This window comes from Pinus tabuliformis, chromosome 4_1 (genome assembly GCF_031772625.1).
Source record: "Pinus tabuliformis cultivar Carrire ecotype Pingquan chromosome 4_1, CPIR1, whole genome shotgun sequence".
NCBI lineage: Eukaryota > Viridiplantae > Streptophyta > Pinopsida > Pinales > Pinaceae > Pinus > Pinus tabuliformis.
The window spans coordinates 349,152,868-349,175,951 of NC_142303.1; the positions used below are offsets into that span (position 1 = coordinate 349,152,868).

General features: G+C 31.8%; 1 protein-coding gene across 1 annotated transcript; it reads left to right on the top strand.

Moving 5' to 3' along the window:
* The first annotated feature begins 19,267 nt into the window (after positions 1-19,267).
* LOC149175713 (LEAF RUST 10 DISEASE-RESISTANCE LOCUS RECEPTOR-LIKE PROTEIN KINASE-like 1.2) lies at positions 19,268-21,628 on the top strand. The gene is made up of 3 exons (XM_089422942.1): positions 19,268-20,048; positions 20,338-20,367; positions 20,493-21,628. The coding sequence occupies exons 1-3, from the start codon at positions 19,325-19,327 to the stop codon at positions 21,545-21,547; spliced, it is 1,809 nt and encodes a 602-aa protein (XP_089279068.1). The 5' UTR covers positions 19,268-19,324; the 3' UTR covers positions 21,548-21,628.
* Positions 21,629-23,084: the final 1,456 nt, after the last annotated feature.

Here is a 23,084-nt window from a genome sequence, read left to right on the forward strand (position 1 = left end):
CATCAAACATTCGATAACTTAACAAATAATGATAAGAGTCATGGATAAAATACACCATATAACCAACATATAAAAACAAGATAAATAGCATAGAAAAATGAAAAATCAGCCATAACGTCAACATGATAACCAATATAAGTGCTCATAAATCACAATGGGAAAATATCTCATATTAACACATGAAGTGCCAACCAAGTTAGGGACTTCCACATACCACCCATCCAAAGGTTGGGCTGAACCAAATTTCTTTTTCAACCAATCACCCCCATGCCATATTCCAAGCATGAATATGGGATGTCATGGAATAAACTAAAATGAAACCAACCCAGGGCTTCTAAAGGCCAAACCACCTCAACCCTCATCTACAGTGGTTCCACCTCTACACAAGTTGTCCAAGGCTCCAGGAACTAGTAACTCAACCCATATCCTTTTAGGGCTCTAGAGAATTTCTTCAAACAACGACTCAAGGGATTAGTAACTCAACTACCCAAGGGCTCCAAAGTGTTTGTCCCAACCTATGACTCTAGGAACTGGTAACTCAACCCAAGTTTTTATAGGGCTTCCAGAGTGTTTGTTTCAACCCATAACCATAGGGAAATTGAGAACCAATAAGAAAAACAACAAGTGGGAAACCCATAACACCATGGTTATCCAGGAAATGGCAAGGCAACGATAAAACCATTTTCAATCTAGGAAAATTTTCATGTCAATGACAACACATAACTGGAGAATCACATGCATATACCATGCATCCAAAAATCAACAAGGAAATCACACATGCAACCTATTACCTGCAAGGCAATCAACTTGTAGTTTTTGATCCAACTATTTCCTTGTGCTTCCCTACTTTCCTTTACCTTCTTTCTCCAAATCCAAGTGAATATTAGAGTGCTCCAAGCATGCTCCAAGAATGCTCTAAGTGTGCAAAAGTATGAGATAATGAGAGTGTGAAATGAGAGAGCCAAAGATGAACCAACAAAAGGATTAACTGAGAAAAAAAAGAAAAAAAAACTATGAATTGATCCTTAGAAGCCTTTTTATCATTGAGGCCTCTCTTTTCTTCATTTTCCTTCAATTTTCATCTAATTTCTGTGCATGCAAATTTGTGTCTCTTCACCTTCCTTTTCTCCTATTTTCCTTTATTTTCATAAATAAATGTCAATTATTTCCACTTCCTTTGCCAATGCCTTCACTAACTTCCATAGCCATTATTAAACTCCAAGTGTTGCCCATTATGATGTTTACCCAACATTCAGCCTAGAATACATGTCCCGTGACCTTAGTCTTATTTTTATTTACATGGAAAAACACCCAGAGGTTGTTACAAAATGGCAAGATATGATCCCCTAAGACTAATCTTCCTTGACATATATAAAGGAGACAAGGTATACAATTATAATGAAGGGCACAATGAAATATTCTAGTTAACCTACAAATATAATAAATAAACTAATAATGAATGTCTATTAGGGAATTAATAAAGGGACCCAACGTCAATAACATAGTCCATGTCTTTTAAAATCAATTTCCCCTCAAAGTAACAAATTGAGGGTTTTTCTTCACGAACTATTCATTTTTCTATGTATCTTCTTCTAAAGACTTGTTCTTCCACTTGATTAAGTACTCCATAATGGTTTTATTTTGAAGAGGTAAAAAAACATTTGCTTCTTCTAAATGAATATTCCTCACTTAATTAAGTACTCCATAATGGTTCTATTTTGAAGAGATAGAAAACATTTATCTATAAATTTTTCTGCTTCAAGAACTAACATCCCTACTTCATATAATTCTAGAAAATTTGTTTGCAATGGCATAGTTTGTCCCATAACCTTTTTGAGGAAAGATGTTTGAAAAAAACTTATGAATGTGAGATGAACGAAAATCTACGTCATACACCACTTGTGTAATCTTATGAATAATCTTGTAGGGTCCATAAAATTTTGGAGCTAATTTTTTACTCTTTTATTACGTGACTATATTTTTCTTATATGGACATAGTCACAAAAATACCTAATCACCCTCCTCAAATTCTCTTTCACTTCGATGTTGACTAGCTTGTTCATCCTGTTTTGTGCCATCTGAATGTCTTCCTTAATAATTATCACAGTTTCTTCAATATTCTCCATATTTGTCTCTATTGTATATACTTTGGACTTATATTGAAACAATTATGAGATAATATGGCCTTCATATACTAGATGTGAAATATGTAATATTATACCACCATTCTATTAGAGGAAGGCACTTCATCCATTGATATTTTTTTATTGAAGAATAACATCATATTTATTTTGATAATGCCTTTCGGATTAATCACATTTCATGTTTTTGGTCGGCGTTTTGAACCAACTAATGTGGTTCATCCTCAAGACAAACATCATATTTGTTAATTGTTTTTGTTTGGCCATCTATTTGTGGATAATATTTTGAAATCATCACTAGTTTTGTTCCACTCACATTCCATAATTATTTCCAAAAATTTCCTAGAAATTCTGGATCTTTGTCACTTACTATTACTTTAGAAAACTTAGAAGGTCTACGAATTTCCTTCATGAACATTTCTGCCACCTGGATTTCTATGTTTGTACTTTTAATTTCACAAAAATTACATCCCAACCTTCAAATTTTGGTAGCCCTATAATAAATTCCACACATATCTCTTCCCATATTTTCTTGGGTATGTGTAATCGCTAAAATAGCATCAAATATTTTACTACCCCTCCTTTATTTATTTGGAAAACCTAATTTTCTCTTATAAAATTTTTAATATCTTTCTTCATTCCTTCTCCAAAAAAATCTTTTTCAATTCCTTGATATATTTAAGGAACCCTATATGACCTACCATTGGAGATTCATGGGACTTCCTTAATATTTCTTAATTCAACTTTGATTAAGGGTATAAAAATATTCTACCCTTGTACCAAAGTATATCTCTCTTCCGCTCAAAGTTCATTCCTTCCTCTATACATTGTATTTTTTGTTTACTATTTTTGCCACTTTTGCATTGATGGTAAGCTTCTTATAGTCATAAAAAAATAAAATATGTAATATAATATCAACTTGAGGTCTCTTCTAATCTAAAAATATTATCTTCTATGACATTGTCCTACCACTTTTGTGGATTACTTCAAAATCAAACTCTTGCATTTTAGCTATCTTTTTTTTTTCTCTTCAAATGAAAACATTATTTTCCAAAAAGTACTTTATGCTACAATGGTCTATCAAGACTCTAAAGTGGCTCAGAATGAGATATTTTTCCCATTTTTTTATTGCATGTAAAATTTCTTCTATTTCATTTTCATATGATGATCTCACCAAATCCTTTCCCTTCAATTGTTTTATTTCAAAATCCAATGGTATACCTTCTTGTGTTAATACCACTCTAATACCTTGTCTTGAAGTATTATATTCTATTATGAATTTTTTACCGGATTCAGGTGTTGCTAGTACTAGTGTAGAGGACATGACATCCTTTTAAGAGAGAGAATTCCAAAGTATCCTCGTTATTCCATACAAATCGATTTTTCTTCAAGAGAGATGTGTGTGGTCCTGTAATGTTTGCATAATTCTTAACAATTTTTGAAAGTATCCCATGAGTACAAAAAGTCCTCTATTACTATTGATGTTCTTAGGAATAGACCATTTTGTAATATCTTCTATTTTTTGAGGGTCCACCTTCATATCTTCCTTTGAAACAATATCACCAAAACATTCTGCGTCTTGTTTCCCAAAAGAAAATTTGGATCTTTTTACATACAATTAATTTTTATCGAGAATTCGTAGAGCTCTATGGGCATGTTTAATGTGCTCTTCCCATGTTTTCCTATGAATAAGTATATCATCAAATAAAACCAATACAAATTTTCTAAGATAGGGTTGAAAATTATTGTTCAAAGGCTTTGAAAAGTGTAAGGATGAACACTCAACTGAAAATGGATGACCAAAAAATTATAGTACTCTTTGTGTGTTATAAAACTAGTTTTTGGAATGTCTTCTTTTATTAATGATCTAGTGCCATCATGAGTTAAGATCAAGCTTTGTAAAATAAGCCACCTCATGAAGCTCATATAATAGCTCATAGAAATTTTGAAGGGAGAACTTATCCTTAATGGTGATTTTGTTTAGATCTCTATGTTCAGGACACAACCTCTAAGAATTTTCTTTATTTCTCACCATCACTATCTAACTTGAAAATAAACTTCTACTAAGGTGAATAATAATTTAGTCTAACATGTCTCATACCATTTTCTCAATCACCCCCTTTTGTTGATGAGGTTATCTATAAAGCCTTTTATTAGGAGGAGTACTTCTAGGTATTATTTTTATTTGATGTTCATGACCTTAAATGGAAATAGATCCTTAGGAATTTCTTCAAATACCCTACATTTATTTTACAAGGTGAAATTTAATTCCTTTAGAATATTTTCATATTCCCACTTAAATCCCATAAAATACAATTTAACCATAACTACCTTTCTAACATTTTTAGGATATTTTCCATTCTTTGAGAGTTGATGACTTACGAATATGTATATTTTAATTCTTTACGTTCATATTGAAAGCATTCCAATTCAAATCTCTTGAATAATTAATCATACTTTGTAGAAATTGTACCTCATGTTCTCAACCATTGAATCCTAAAATAACATTTTCACCTCCAATGGAATGACGTAAAATGGGGTTTCCATATTCTATTATCACATACTCATTTTAATGTTGTGGATTTCTCCCACAAAATTAATACTCCCTTCATTGCAACAATAACTTGAAAATTGTTACTCAATACATTAAAAAGTCGAATTTCTTTGCTTCTGTTTTATCAATCATGTTATGGGCACTACCTGAGTCAATAATCACCATGCCCTTTTCCTTCTTAATTTAACCATGATTCTTCACGATTTAAGGTGATGGAAAACCTAACAATGCATGAACAAACATTTCACACCTATTTAAATCAATTTGTGCAAAATTTTGGCCTCTATTTCCCACTTTTTTAAGTTTACAAGTTATTTCTAACTTCTTTATGTAGTTCCTCTTCATCGTTATCTTCCATGACATACAATTTTATTTCTATAGATTTATGCCATTTTGTCCATTTGTTGTTACAACTTAAGCATGGTAGTTATGCTCTTTTTTTCTCCATTTCATTCTATGATATTCAAGCAGGTAAAGATAGGGTTTCCTTATGAACCCTAAATTATATTTGCTTCATGTGCATTCCCTAATGACAAACTTGTGTATATTTCTATTCATGGCTTGATTATGATGAGAAAATTACATAACTTTCTTAATATTTTAGGATATTTTAGGAAAATATCATGTTTAATTTCTTATTTTAATCCACCCATATACAAGCTTCCAACAAATTTACATCACTTCAGTTAATTACCCTTGTGGCCAATATCTAAAATTATATATTATAATCTTCAATGCCAACGAATTGATTGATTCTTGTAAGTTGGTTGAACTAGTCATGTTCCCCAATTTTTCCATATTCTACTTCTAAGTCTCTTGTAAATAAAATCCAAAGGTAATTATAAGAATAGGGTTTCCTTTACCATTAATAGGTTTATATCTAAAAGTTTTAAGTTTCTATATGAATCCTTTTCTTATCATCCATAATATTATGCAATTCAAAAAAAAAATCTCTATTTGGTTTAGCGAGGTAAATACCTCTATTCCGCCAAACATATTTAATTCAACCTTGGGAATTTTCTCTTTGTTTGGAAACCATCCATAAGTAACTCCATTATTGGATTTAAATCTCCTCTAAAATATTCTTACTATTCAAAGCTGTTCAAAATTGATATTATCTTTATTTTCATGAGCCCTTTCCTTCATATTATCAATTTTAGGAAGCCTCTCATCTAGGACTTGTATAATATTTTGTTCCAACTATTTCATGTTCTTCTCCATTTCTTACTTATTTTTATCCATATTTTGTTCCATATCCCTTCTAACTAATTCTTTCATCTATGACAATTCAACCTTCACAATATCATTTATTTTCTTAACTTGCTTCTCCAACTCTTGTTTATGATATTGCATGCCTTCTATTTCGTCATGATTCATGGAGGACATTTCTAGAGGTTTGGTTAATGAAGTCAATTTTGGATCTTTCTTTAGAGCCATGGAAAAAAATTATTGATTCATAAGCTCAAGGAAGTTCTAGGTTTTATACATCTGTGGTATATGTGTGGGATCCAACAATAGTGCTCGCTCCAATATATCAGGGAACTAACTAAGAAATATCGACCATTACCTAGCACTCAACTACCTAGTTATTATAGCACTCAACTACCTAGTTATTATACTGTGGTATCATTTGGTGTTGTTCCCAATGTACTATAGAAAAAATATAGCTAAATAGATTATCTAATGTTGGTTTTATGTATACCTACGGGACTTACTAAATAACCTCCATGTACAAGCATTATCTAATGCAATACTACCTGAAGGGTACCAAAAATTATTTCCAAATGGGTGAAATCATGTGTAGTTCCTACGCATATTGTTTCCTAATCATAGTTTTGCCTGCTAAATAAAAAATCCTATTTTATTTGAAGGCGTTGAAACACATCATTAAAAAATAAAACAAAGAACTTATTAAGCCCAAAAAATGCTCTTAAAATCATCTAAATTTGTGCAAGATATACATCATAAATCATAACTATTAAAAATCTAAAATAAATTCCACATTTAATTTGCTACATTTCCTCAAGATCCTAAAAATTTTAGAGTTTGAAACCTCATTGGATAAAAAAAATATAGTGAAAACTCCAAGATCATTGTTTTAAAAATAATTCGTCACAAAGTCTACCTTCCGCACAAAATATATATATATATATATATATATATATATATATATATATATATATATATATATATATATATGTATACATATATATATATGTATACATATATATATATATATACATATATATATATATATATATATATATATATATATATATATAGATATATATATATGTATATATATATATATATATATATATATATATATATATATATATATATATATAGATAGATATATATATATGTATATATATATATATATATATATATATATATATATGTATATATGTATATACATATATATATATGTATATATACATATGTATATGTATATATGTATATATATATATATATATATATATATATATATATATATATATATATATCTATGAAATTATAATGGATCAGAAATATAAAATTTTGACCATATTATTATGATATGTCTCCTTAGTCTCCATAAAATTTCACTATTTGAAACTTCCGCGAAAGGAAATTGTAGTGAAAATAAAAAGATAACTCATTTGAGATTAATTTTAGGATTAGTCACTAAATCTAACTTCCATAAGCCATATCACCTAATTTATAGTGAAAAGAAACTTGAAATTTTGACCATGTGTACATAGATATTTATACTAAATTTTCTCAAATCTCTATCTATATTAAATTTCCCAAAAAAATTATAATAAAAATTACAAGATGGCTTGTTTTAAACTAATTTGTGGACCATACATAAATCCTAACTTCCAATTTTTACCACTTATACATATAAATTTTTCCTCAAACTTCTCAAAATTTCTCTAACTTAAGATTATAAAAAACACTTGTAGTGAAATTTCCAACATGACTTGATTGAAGTAGAAAAACCCTACCCTAGGACCATAGTTTTGATACCAAATGTTTTGAACCATGGACCTTAAAAATGATAATAAGTCAATCAATATAATGAAATGTGGTGGAAAACATTCCTTTACAATGAATTCAATACAAAAGTCAAGACACTATCCCTGAGACTAAGCCAACTTGGTATATATATCTATATATATATATATATATATATATATATATATATATATATATATATATAGGAGACAAGGGGTACAATTATAATGAATGGATATATTGAAAGGTTTGAGCTAACATACTATCGTAAAAATAAAATAATAATGAATGTCTATTAGGGCCTTAATATATGAGAATATCACTAAAATTAAGCCAAACTTTTCCACATACTATAATCAATGATTTCCAAACAATGTGAATCAAATTCAACTACACACTATATTCAGTCCTAGTTAACCATATTTAATGAAAGTCAGTGTATAGTCAATAATAGTTAACCATTAAAAATCAACCATTGTTAAACTATAGCAAGATTCAAAGACCAAATACCACAAAAACACACGCAATACTAAGAAAATGAGAAAGAAAATCAAAACCCACAACCCCTAACACTACCACAATCCTTATTAGAGACATAGTATAACCCAAATGTGAACAACATCCTTGCTAATGTTTGGAACTCTTAAAACCCCTACAACACTATAGAATCACCAAGCCCAAGAACACATCCATAAGAATAATCATAGAAAGCTAATGAACATAAGCTGAATACAAATTGAACAATGGTTAAAATTCAAAGTCGTAGGCCCATTTACCTTAGTGGAAGTCAAAAAAATTTATGGACCCCAAAATTAGGCATGTGAGAGACCTCTCTAATCCAAAACAAATTTTTTGAAAAGCATGCTTCAAATGTGCGAAAAGGGAAAATTGGAGTTTCTCTAGTGGTAAGATGGAAATGTGTGCCATTCCAAGGGAAACTAGAATGCTTTTTGAACTTCTAAAGAAAGTATATGTTCCACCTCACCATTCCTTTAGATGTCAAGAACTCTTACGCTACCAAGGAATCATTAAGCCCACACCTTTAAAGAGAATATGAATAAAAAAAATACAATGGAACCATAGAAGTGAAATCATATCACAACTCTACATTAGCAATATTTGATAAGAAATTTCCACACATGTAGACATATGCACACTAAAGAACAGACAATAAAAAATAAAAGGATGGTAATCTACTTTATTTCTTTAATGTATTCAGGTTAGGATTTACAGTGATAATTTAAGTGAAACATCTTCCTAGATAACCCAAATATGAGATCAAGAAATTCACCAAATGAAGACAAGTTATAGACCACCCACTTACCTTGTACACCACCTAAATTCATAAACAAGGCCATTTCACCACCACATTCTAGGATCACAAGTCAAACATTAAGTTGATAAATATTACATTCTAATATGATAAGATAAAGACTGTAAAGTTGATACTATATATCCCTACACTAAGGGACATAATAACAAGATTTAATCATTTCATTTTGTTTTTCTATATAAATCAACACAACATATATGTATGAAACATGTTTATTACTTAGGAAAATCTTATTATGTGGATAGGCATATCTATTTTGGAAAAGGGCTTTCAGAATTTTAATTTAATTATCAATAATTAATAAATGGATTGTATGGGTTTAACATCTGATTATCCACTTAATAGTGGTAGTCAATATGGTGGGTGGTACTTTATATCACAAATAGTTATGCCCTTTGTGCTTTTCAATTAAAATATAAAAAAAATGTTATAAAAACTTTTAATTTAAATTAAATTTGCCTTTTTCTTAGTAAGTGATATTCATAGATCATGGTATGGCTCATGATCTTGCAATTAAACCTATTTAAAAGGGAATGAATCTTAGTGGTTAAGAATAACAATAATAATGATAATTTAAAATAAAGTTATAATTTAGTTGATTTTAAAATATATATATATATATATATATATATATATATATAAATTAAAATAAAAATTAAAAATAAAAATAAAAAAATTTGGCAAATATGAGATGTATAGTAAAATAATTATTTTAATCTTTATTATAAGTTGATGTCTATCTAAACTTACAAATACATATAACTAAACTACTCTCTCAATTTTCATCTATAAACATGAATAAGGTATTTTTTTCCTCGTGTTTTACCAAAATCTTATTTCTCTCTTTAATCTAATTTGCAAGGGATTCATTGTTTAGTCTTTGGTTTATTTACATTGTTTTTCGGTACAAACAACAAATTTTTCCCACATACATGTGGTATGCATTTGCTTTTGAAAAAAAGAAATATTGGCATAACAGTTAAAATTAGCCTTAATATCAATTCACCCTCCCCCCTCTTAGTATTAAACATTGTTTCCAACATGAACGTTGAACAATAGTTTTGGATATCATGCATACATCTCCCAAGAATACAGGACTAACACGGTGATGGCTAATAAAAAATTCAATGAAAACACATAATGTGTGACAACGATTATTATTTTCATTCTCAAAACTTTGTAGTTATATTTACTCTAAAGCTTGAAAATATTATACGTATTAATATTTTAATGTTGTACGGGGTGTGGAGATGTGGAAAATGCTTTGTTCGTGCTTCTTCCACACCTATGTGAGACCGCATAAATCCACATAGTGTTCAAGAACCTCCACACTCTGCACAATGAAAGCTTATTTTACACCTTGGTGTTTTCCTTGCTTCGATTTAATCAAATTGCTTAATATGAATTTTAGATGTTAATACTTTGACTAAGTCATGCAAATTTATTTTTACCGTAATCAGTATTCTTCACTACAAGCTTTCATAATGGTAAATAAAAAATCCAATGAAAACATATAATGTACAACAAAATTTATTATTGTGATTATCTAATTAAATGCTTTGATTTTAAGAAAAATGAAAGCTTCCTTTATACTCCGCACAATAACATCTTCCTCCCCACCTTAGCACTTTGTACAAAGGAAACAGGCAGCCTATATAAAAGAATTTGATAAGTTCTTTTGAATTTGTTGTTACATTTAAGAATGGTTTTCTTCATCCAAAATGATTAAAGCCTCGAACGTATATAAAATTGTCGACAAAATTCTTTTTACCTTTGATGTTGCTATTAAATTTATGCATTTTTAAACCTATTTTTATTCATTTTCTATGTCCTTTTCGATGAAACACAATTAGAAAAAATGATATTTGTTATAACGTTGATACATTGTGCAAAGTGAATTCGCGAAACTATTGTAATGATTGCAAAGTGAGTATATTTAAGGGTTTGGATTTCATTGTGTAACTCATGGAGGCACAAAAGAAGATTTCATTTTGTTTCTTTTGCACATTCACATTCCTGCATCTCCACACTCTACACAATGAAAGCTTCTTCCAATCCTTGGAGTGAAATTGAGATATTAATTTTGTGGGACTTAAATTTCCAAGTATGAATTTTCCCATTTTCTCCAATTAATATAGTTGCTTAATATGAATTTTAGATGTTAATAGTATGAGTAAGTCTTAATTATTTTTCTAATACTAGGTGTGAAGTCCTCTACATTGCAGTCAATATTTATCACCAAATTATCGAATTATATGTTTTACTTTTTTATTTTTAACTGAGTTAATTTCACTGAGTTAATCTTTTAAAACTTTAGTGTACAAAATAAGGGATCTATAGAAGAGGCATATGTGCAGGGAGAACTAAGTGCAAAAGAATCATAATGAAAGTGTTCTCAGTACTCCGCATAGTAAGAGCTTTTGCCCCATCTTCACACTTCATAAAATGAAAGCATGTTCCACACCTTTGCACTCCTGATAATGAAAGATTCCTTTGCATCTCAGAATGAATTTGGAGCAAATTCTATTACAATTGCAAATTTTGCATATCTCAGGTTTTGGTTTTCATTCTGCTCCTTTTGCACCTGCGTGCTCTCGCATTTCCGTAGTCCTCACAATGAAAGCTTCTTCCTCCTTGTAGCGAAATTGATATATTAATTTTGTGGGACTTAAATTTCTACTTATGAACTTGCTCCTTGCTTCCATTTAATCCAATTTCTTAATATGAATTGTATATGCCAATAGTATGACTAAGCCTTAATTATTTTTTTAATGTTGGGTGTGGAAAGTATGTTTGACAAATTTTATTTGTCACTCGAATTATATGTTTTAATATTTTGTTTTTAATTGAGTTAATTTCATTGTGTGGAGTGCATAGGAAGAACAATGAGAGCTTGAGAGCTTCGTCTGCACTCCACACTCTCCACAATAAAAACTTCCTCTCCACCTCTACACTTCGTAAAATGAAAGCATTGGTCGTAGTTCCACAATTCACACAATGTTAAATTCTCAAAATGAAATTGATATATTACTTTTGCGGGACTTCCATTTCTGCGTATGAACTTGTTCCTCGAGCCTTCCATTGAATCGAGTTTCTTAATATGAGTTTTAGATGTTAATAGTAGGACTAAGCCTTAATAAATTAAATTTTTTCCTCAACTCCATTTAATATAGTTGCTTAATATGAATTTCAGATGTTAATAGTATGCCTAAACCTTAATAAATTTCTTCATACTAGCTGTGGACTTTGATGATCTAATGAGGGATTTTTGAAACTAAGTTCGAATTTTATCTTTTATTTTTAATTGAGTTAATTTCATTCAGCGAAGTGTGGATCAAGGACAATGAAGAGGTGTGAAATGCGGAGGTGCAGAAAAATCTTTCAGAGTGCGGAAACACAACATTCTTAAATAACAACATACTCCAGAAAAACGAGGTTTAGCTTTCATTGTGTGAAATGTGGAGGTGCGCAGAAAGCTTTCATTATGTGGAGTGAAAAAACACAATGTTCTTAAATAGCAACAAAACGCAGGTCCCCACAGAAAGAGGCAAGGACTATACACTATCACCCTTATTATATATTGATGTGTATCTAACAATCTCAAATTTAAAAAAAAATCATCTTCGAACATGAAAGAAACAAATAGATTTATCTAATGTTTAATTTATATAACTAGAGTAACATATCAAGTTTATAGAGGTTTCATATGGAAACATTAACAAGGAAGCTTTTGACCAAATCTCAATAATGTGATTAATTGCAAAGACAATCCTTTTATCAATATGGATCACAAAAGTCTAAGATCTAAGCTTTAATGGTGTTTTACCAAAATCTTATTTCTATTATTAATCTTCGTGTTCGTGTTGTGTTTAACTGTGTCATGTAATTTCTCATAAACTAGTTAGCATTTTTGTTCGTGTTCGTGTTCTATTTAACTGTGTCATGTAATTGTTCATAAATTAGTTAGCATATTTTGTGTAGATTCATAATTCTATCATCATAATTAGCATTAGAAGTTAGTAAGGTAATTTATAATTAAATTAGAAATATGTTGGCCATATAATAATATATTCATTAAGAAATTCCAATAAAAATTGAACTCATGCAGGTAGATCCCCACTTTTCTAGTTTTTATTCATTAGTTTTTTTTTTACATGTTTTCCTATAAATTCTCCTAATACATTTAACATTGCGTTCTTCAATCTTTGGCTTATTTATTTGTTGCTCTTAATAGATTAAAACCCACACAATACTAAGCAAGCGAGAAAGAATATTAAAACCCACAACTCCTAACATTACCACAGTCCTTATTAAAGACATAGTATAACCCAAATGTGAACAACATCCTTGGTAATGTTTGGAACTCTTAAAACCCCTACAACACTATAGAATCACCAAGCCCAAGAACCCATCCAAAAGAACAATCATCGAAAGGTAACGAACATAAGTTGAATACAAATTGAATAATGTTGCAAATTCAAAGTCGTAGGCCCATTTACCTTAGTGAAAGTCAGACCTTTTTATGGACCTCAAATTTGGGCATGTGAGAGACCTCTCTAATCAAAAAAAAAATTGTTGAAAAGGGAAAATTGGAGTTTCTCTAGTGGTAAGATGGAAAAGTATGCCATTCCAAGGGAAACTAGAATGATTTTTGAACTTCTAAAGCAAGTATATGTGCCACCTCATCAATCCTTTAGACATCAACAACTCTTACACTACTAGGGAATCATTAAGCCCAAACCTTTAGAGAAAAGATGAATAACAAAAATACATTGGAACCATAGAAGTAAAATCATATCAAAACACTACATTAACAATATTTGATAAGAATTTTCCACACATGTAGACACATGCACACTAAAGAATGAGGAATAAAAAATAAAAGGATGGTAATCTACTTTATTCCTTTAATGTGATCAAGCTAGGATTTACGGTGATAATTTATGTGAAACATCTTCCCAGATAAATCTAAATATGAGATCAAGAAATTCACCACATGAAGACCAGTTATAGACCACCCACTTGCCTTGTACACCACCTCAACTCATAAACAAGGCCATTTCACCACCACATTATAGGATCACAAGTCAAACATTAAGTTGATAAATATTACATTCTAATATGATAGGATAAAGCCTGTAAATTTAATAGTATATATCCCTACACTAGGGGACATAATAACAAGTTGCAATCATTTCATTTTGTTTTTTATATAAATCAACGCAACATATATATGTTTGAAAGATGCTTATTACTTAGGAAAATCTTATTATGTGGATAGGCATATCTATTTTGGAAAATGGCTTTCAGAATTTTAATTTAATTATCAATAATTAATAGATGGATTGTAGGGATTTAACCTCTGAGTATCCACTCAATAGTGGTAGTCAATATAGTGGGTGGTACTTGATATCGCAAATAGTTATGCCCTTTGTGCTTTCAATTAAAATAAAAAATGTTATAAAAAATTTAAATTTAAATTAAATTTTCCTTTGTTTAAGTATGTGATATTGATAGATCATGGTATGGCTCATGATCTTGTAATAAAACGTATTTAAAAAGGATTGAATCTTCGTGGTTAAGAATAACAATAATAATGATAATTTAAAATAAAGTTATAATTTAGTTTATATATATATATATATATATATATATATATATATATATATATATATATATATATATATATATATATATATATATAATTTTTACAAATATGAGATGTATAATAAAATAATTATTTTTATATTTATTATAAATTGATGTCTTTCTAAACTTACCATCCACTTAATTCATATAACGAAACTGCAACCTCATGTTCCATAATTTTCATCTATAAACATGAATAAAAAAATAAAATTCTCATGTTTAATTTATATAACTATCATCCCAATTTTCTAGAGTTTTCATCTATAAACATGAATAAGGAAGTCTCTAATCTAATTTTCAATGTTTTCTCTATTTAGTCTTTGGTTTATTTACTTTGTTTTTCGATACAAACAACATATTCTTATCAGATATGTGTGGTATGCCCCTGCTTTTGAAAAAATATATAAATTGGCATAACAATTAAAATTAGACTTAATATTGATTCATCCTCCCCCTCTCAGTATTAAACATTGTTTCCAATTTGAATGTTGAATAATAGTTTTGGATATCATGCATACATCTCCCAATAATATAAGACTATGAAAACACATAATTTATGACAACTATTATCATTTTCATTATCGAAGCTTTGTAGCTCTATTTACTCTGAAGTTGGAAAGATGTTATATGTATTATTATTTTAATGTTGTAGGGAGTGCGGAGATGTGGAAAATGATTTCTTTGTGCTTCTTTAGGGCCTATACAAGACCACAGAAATCTACATAGTGTTCGGGAACCTCCGCACTTTGCACAATGAAAGTTTCTTTTGCACCTTGGTGTTTTCCTTGCTTCCATTCCATCAAATTTCTTAATATGAATTTTAGATGTTAATACTTTGACTAAGCCGTGCAGATTGCTTTTTACAATAGTCATTATTCTACACTACAAGTTTTAATAATGGTAAATAAAAAATTCCAATGAAAACACATAATGTACAACAAATTTTATTATTGTGATTATCGAATTACAAATTTTAATTTTAAGCAAAATGAAAGCTTCATCCCCACCTCATCACTTCGTACAATGGAAATAGTCAACCAATATAAAAATTTGTGATATGTTCTTCAGAATCTGTGGTTAAATTTAGGCATTGCTTTCTTCATCCAAAAGGCTTAAATCCTCGAACCTATATAAAATTGTCTACAATTTGTTTTTTTACCTTTGATGTTGTTATTAAATTTGTGCATTTTTAAAGCCATTTTTGTTCATTTTCTATGTCTTTTTCAACGGAATACAATTTAAAAAAATCATATTCACTATAACATTAATAGATTATGCAGAGTGAATTCGAGAAACTGTTGTAATGATTGTAAAGTGTGTATATTTCAAGGTTTGGATTTTATTGTGCAACTCATGGAGGCACAAAAGAAGTTTTCATTTTGCTTCTTTCGCACATGCGCATTCGTGCACCTTCACAATTTGCACAATGAAAGCTTCTTGCGGTCCTTGGAGTGAAATTGAGATATTAATTTTGTGGGACTTAAATTTCCAAGTATGAACTTACGCCTTTTCTCCATTTAATCCAATTGCTTAATATGAATTTTAGACGTTAATAGTATGAGAAGTCCTCTGCACCGCAGTCAGTATTTGTCACTAGATTATCGAATTATATGTTTTTATTTTTTGTTTTTAACTGAGTTAATTTCATCGAGTTAAGCTTTTAAATTTTAGTGTGCGAAATAAAGGATTTGTAGAAAAGGCATATGTGCAGGGAGAAGTAGGTGCAGAAAAAGTAGAATGAAAGCGTTCTTCGCACTTCGCATAGTAAAAGCCTTTTCCCCACCTTTGCACTTCATACAATGAAAGTGTTTGTTGCACCTTCGCACTCTGCATAATGAAATCTTCCTTTGCATCTCAAAGTGAATTTGGGGAAAATGCTATTATGATTGCAAAGTGTGCATATCTTGGGTTTTGGCTTTCATTCTACTCTTTCTGCACTGACGTGCTCTTGCATTTCCATAGTCCGCACAATGAAAACTTCTTCTGCTCGTTGTAGTGAAATTGATATATTAATTTTGTGGGACTTAAATTTCTACTTATGAACTTGCTCCTCACTTTCATTTAATCCAATTGTTTAATATGAATTATAGATGTTAATAGTATGAATAAGCCTTAATTATTTTTTTTTATGTTGGGTGTGGAAACTATGTTTGACAACTTTGATTTGTCACTCGATTGTCGAATTATATGTTTTAATCTTTTGTTTTTAATTGAATTAATTTCATTGTGTGGAGTGTGTAGGAAGCACAATGAGAGCTTGAGAGCTTCATCTGCACTCCACACTATGCACAATAAAAACTTCCTCTCCACCTCTGCACTTCGTACAATGAAAGCATTGGTCTTAGTTCCACACTTCACGCAATGTTAAATTCTCAAAATGAAATTGATATATTAATTTTCTAGGACTTAAATTTTTGCACATGAACTTGTTCTTCACCTCCATTTAATCTAGTTTCTTAATATGAATTTTAGATGTTAATAGTAGGACTAAGCCTTAATTAATTAAACTTGCTCCCCACCTCCATTTAATACAGTTGCTTAATATGAATTTCAAATACTAATAGTACGACTAAACCTTAATTAATTTTTTAATACTAGTTGTGTACGCTGATGATCTAATGAGTGATTTTCAAAACTATGTTTGAATTTTATATTTTATTTTTAATTCAGTTAATTTCATTCAGCGGAGTGCAAGACAAGCACAATGCAAAGGTGCATAAAAAGATTTCAAAGTGTGGAAACACAACGTTCTCAAATAACGACACACTCTGCACAAACGAGGTTTAGCTTTCCTTGTGTGAAATACAAACAAGGTTTAGTTTTCATTGTGTGAAATGTGGAGGTGCAGGGAAAGCTTTCATTATGTGGAGCGCGAAAACACAACGTTCTTAAATAACAAAAAAATGTGGTCCCCACACAGAGGCAGGGACTATAAGCTATCACCCTTGTTATATATTGATGTGTATCTAACAATCACAAATTTCTAAATTTTTCATATCTAAACTTGAAAAAATAATAGCTTTTACTAATGTTTAATTTATATAACTAGAGTACCATCTCAAGTTTCTAGAGTTTTCATCTAGAAACATGAACAAGGAAGCATTTTACCAAATCTCAATAATGTGATTAATCCGAAAGACATTCATGTTATCAATATGGATCACAAAAGTCTAAGATCTAAGTTTTTATGGTGTTTTACCAAAATCTTATTTCTCTTATTAATTTGTGTGTTAGTGTTGTGTTTAACTGTGTCATGTAATTGCTCATAAATTAGTTAGCAGATTTTGTTCTTGTTCGTGCTCTCTTTAAGTGTTTCATGTAATTGCTCATAAATTAGTTAGCAGATTTTTTGTTTGTAAGTTATCATAATTAGGACAGCAAATTATTAGATGTAGTTAGTATTACAGTGAGTCATCAAAATTAGGACAACAAATTATTAGATATAGTTACTATTAAAGTGAGTTATCAGAATTAGGGCAACAAATTATTAGATATAGTTGGAATCTAAGTGAGTTATCAGAATTAAGACAACAAGTTATTAGATGTATTCAAAATTATTATTCAGCAAATAGTCAGAAGCAATAGATTCATAATCCTATTATTATCGTAATTAACCTTAGAAATGAGTGGGATAAATGATAATTAAATTAAAAATATATTGGTTATGTAATGATATATTGATTTCTTATAAGAGATTTGAATAATAAAAAAAATTGAGCTCATTCACTTAGATCCCCACTTATCTAAATTTTGTCCTTTTTTTAATGTTTTCTCATAAATGCTAGTGATATATGTTGTCATATAAATGCTCGGAATAGATTTAACATTTCGCTGTTTAGTCTTCGGTTTATTTTCTTTGTTGTTCCATACGAACAGCACATTCTTTCCACATACCTTTTAACATTTTTATTTTAGACTTGAGGAAACGTGCATCTTACGTCTTGACATGGACTTTTCATATTCTGCTTATTTCTACGCTCCCAATAGTCATATACATCGTCTTAGATTAATAGTGTGGAGGACATTACCAGTATTTATACCTCAAATAGTGTTATTCACATATGTGTGGATGAGATTGCCGGCAATCCCATTATCCCAGACTCCGGTCATATCTATGACTTGAAGGGCGTATTGGTTATCGTGTCAGACTTCGCCTTGCCGTTAATTTTCCATGTTTATTATCAATAAACATTGTCTTCGTGCCGTGTGATGGCATCTGTTACCCCTCCTCTACGGCATGACCATTGATTAATGGGCCATTGACAAAGCCACTCCTATTTCAAACCCATAGAAAAGTAAACGCACCTCATAGAAAAGTAAACGCTGCCCGACATGCTACGTAAATAGGTTTCGTTTTCTGAGTGCATTTACTTAAGCCATTCCTATTTTTAACCCCATAGAAAAGTAAACGCTGTCTAACGTGGAAGCAAATAACTTTCGCCCTCTGAGTACATTTACAAGCAAATAACTTTCGCCCTCTGAGTACATTTACAGGCTGTTTGACGTGGAAGCAAATAACTTTCGCCGTCTGAGTGCATTTACTTTTGTATGGGGTTGGAAATAGGAGTTTCCCGAAATATATATTTCTGTACTAAATTAAATTATTCTGTTTCACTTATAATCTTTTGTGTTCCCAACGCTTATGCGATGCCTATCATTTCGTCTTGTCCTCATGGAATTATCTGTTCATCTCAACGCCTTCTTCCTTCCCTGCCTCAATACCTCTTCTTCCTTATCGTTACCTCTCTAATCCTCTGCTCCTTGAGCTTTGACGCGCAATATCAGTGTTGTCAAAATAACAATAAATGTGGAAATAAGGAAATACAGTACCCTTTTGGTGTAGGAAATCGTGGATGCGGCGTCCCTAGCTTACAGATCAACTGTGTGCAGAACTCAACTTCTGTTATCCCGATTCGTGGCCGGAATTACACAGTACTAGCGCTTATCCCTCCTGCTACACTACTTATTACCGGAGGTCAGGATTGTCAATTTTTGAAGAATCATAGCGTTAATGATCCAATACAGTCTTCAGAATTTTCAGACACAGTCTTCACATTAAAGGCTGCAGCTAACCTGACTCTATACGTCTACAAATGGAAGGAACAAGATCAACTAGATCTCCCGAAATGTAATGCTACTGTCTATTACTCGTACGAGAAGGGCAATTTGACTTCGAGGTGTTCTGTGGAACAACTACCAGTGTATGGGGCATTAATACAAGAAGCTTCAGTTCCCAAAGATGATAAGAGCTGTAGCTCATGCGCAGCAAGTCATGGAATATGCGGTTACAACGCTTCGGTTTCAACTGAGACTCCTCCGTTCCTTTGCTATTGCAACGATGGACCCCGTACTGACAAATGCCCCCGGCATGGTATGCTTTATCTTAAATTCCAGCAAAACCACTTGGAACCGCTAGTTTAGTTAAGGTGTTATAAATTTAATGTTTGGGACCAAAGAAATGGGGTTGTTATAGGTAACACTATATGGCTCATCTTCATTCACATTAATATCAATAGGTGTATATTCTGAAGTGAAAGCAATCTTATTAGATGTAGAACATTAATATCAATAGGTGTATATTCTGAAGTGAAAGCAATCTTATTAGATGTAGATATGAATACTTCCTTTTATTCCTGATACACGTTACGGTTGTGTTACAGGTCCTCGAAAGAAAGCCATTATAATACTAGGTGAATTTATTATTTCTTCCTCCTATGTTTCTCCGTTTTATCGCTACCGTGAGTTGGTTTCTGTTATTCCCCTAGGGGTTTGCCGATAATTGCATTGAGAGATCAATCTCTTCATTCCACCGCAGGTTGCTTCATTGGAGGAGCTGCTCTTACAGCGGGACTGTTCATGGCATATTATCTAAACAACAGAAAACCTCCTGCTGACGGCGTTCTTCCTAGAGATTTGAGTGAGCTCGAAATGGGCAATTTACCAATATTCTCTTACGAAGAACTTCGTCAGACTACAAATTGCTTCCACAAGGAGAACGAACTTGGCGTTGGAGGGTTCGGGGCAGTCTATCTGGGTAAACTTTGGGGCGGAAGACTTGTGGCCGTAAAGAGACTTTATCAGGATAACTTTAGGAGACTGGAGCAGTTCATCCACGAGGTGAAAATATTTTCGACGTTGAACCATCCACATGTCGTTCGTCTTTATGGCTGCACTCCTCTAGACAGTCCAGAACTGCTGCTTGTATACGAATATCTCTCAAATGGCACCCTGGCCGATCATCTCCATGGCAATCGCAAAAATCCCAAGGGATTGCAATGGAATACTCGTTTGAAGATTGCTATTCAAACTGCTGAGACGCTGGCTTTCCTTCACGCCCTTGATCCGCCTATATTACACAGAGATGTAAAAACCTCTAATATTCTCCTCGACGAGAATTCAGATATCAAATTGTGCGATTTTGGGCTTTGCAGGGTTGTGCCTGTAGATGTCTCACATGTCACTACGATCCCACAAGGCACACCAGGATATGTTGACCCAAAGTACTATCAATGCTATCATCTGACGGAGAAATCCGATGTCTACAGCTTCGGGGTTGTTTTGCTGGAGATTATCTCTGCCAAACTAGCAATGGACATAAATCGGAAGAGAGGAGAAATCAACCTTGCTAACTTGGCTATAACAAAGATTCAGGAAGGAGCTTTGGATGAACTAATCTATCCACAGCTAGAAATTGAAGCAAATCAAGAGGTGAGAATAATGGTAAGCGCAGTTGCAGAGCTAGCCTTCAGATGCGTGGCGTCAGAGAGGGATGACCGGCCGGATATGGAGGAAGTTGTTGATCAGGTTGAGGAAATTCGGCGTTCTTGTGGTACAGATCACAACATCAGTTTGAGTCATTTTCTAACATGAAGGAGCCAAACATAACGCCATTGCTTACCGTCTCTGTGCAAGACACGTGACCGAAGATAAGCTCCACTCCCAACATTATCAGTGCATAAATTTTCTTCTCAGCAGAGTGTATAAATCTGCAACATTTGTCGGGAATTTCTGGTTATTCCAAACAGAATACAGTGGAAAAATCCTCTGTTTCCACTGTTCAGAATTTTCTGATAAATTCCGAAACAACAAAAATATGAACAGAGAGTAATACTCTGTTTTCTGATAATTCAAAAACACAAAAACCGAGCATAAAATAATACTCCACTTTGCCTCAGGATCACAAACTGATCAAAATAACATTCTGGTTTTGACATAGGAAAATACTCTGTTTTTAACTCAGCAACACAGTTTTTTTTCAGTTGCTGAAACAGGTGTTTCAGCAACGGTGTTTCAGCAACGTAAAAATTTTGACGTCAAGTATTTTTTGAGTTACGAGCTGTTTCAGCAACTAAAAGTTTTGACGAAATAACTTTTGGTGAAACAGAAACGCACAGAAAGGAATTTCTATTTATGAAAATAAATTAATTGATAAAACTAAGTCTTCCTCACATAGAGGGATTTCCACAACTGCTGTTATAAAACATCTTCCTCTTAACAGAGGGATTTACAATCTATGCTAAAGAGCATCTTCCTCTCAACAGAGGGATTCACCAAACTATGCTGAAAAGCATCTTCCTCTTGACAGAGGGATTACATCAGGAACGCTTCAGTTCCACACAACAACTATCTCATAAAATTTCAGCACTGCTGTGCAAAATGGCCTCATTCATGTGAGCTCATGCTGCTGCACATTCTTTCTTAAAAACACAGAAATTACATTCCAGCGCTGCTGCGCTATATTGCTAAACTCTTAACACTGCTGTGTGCTGCGTTTCCATATTCACTAACAGAAAACTATACTCACGCTGCTGCGTGCTCTCCTCTGCTCTCTATCTTTCTCTTTCACACATATATTTTACTTCTGTTTCTGTTTCTATTTATAGTGCAGGAAAGGTTCTTCACCGCCTTAACTTGCTGATGAAATATCTGCTGCTCATAATTAACAGATTTGATTTCTTGCTGTATTTCTTGAGTCGGTTGTGCTGAAACCCAAGACTGATAAGTGTTGCGGCTGGTACTTTCCTTCTCGGCCATGCTTCTTCTTTAATGCTGTTTGGTGAACTGTTATGGCGCAGAGCCCAGATCTGATCTTCCTCCTCCTTTGGGAACACAAACAAGCAAACGGTGAAAAGATGGTAATAGCGGTGATTTAACAGATCGGGGGAAAAGTGTGGGGCGCCGGATAAAGACAAATGAATAAAGTAAAACAGCTGTTGCTGCTGCACAGCAGTTGGAATTAATATTCCAACACTCCCCTTTTAATTTCAACTGCTGAGTTATCAGTCATATCCAGAAGTTTCCTTAAAACTCAAAACTTTTCTGATCCAATGGTTTGGTCAGAATATCAGCAACCTGCTCCTTCTCTGTTGTCATGGGAGATTTAATTCCATATCTCTTCCTTATAAGA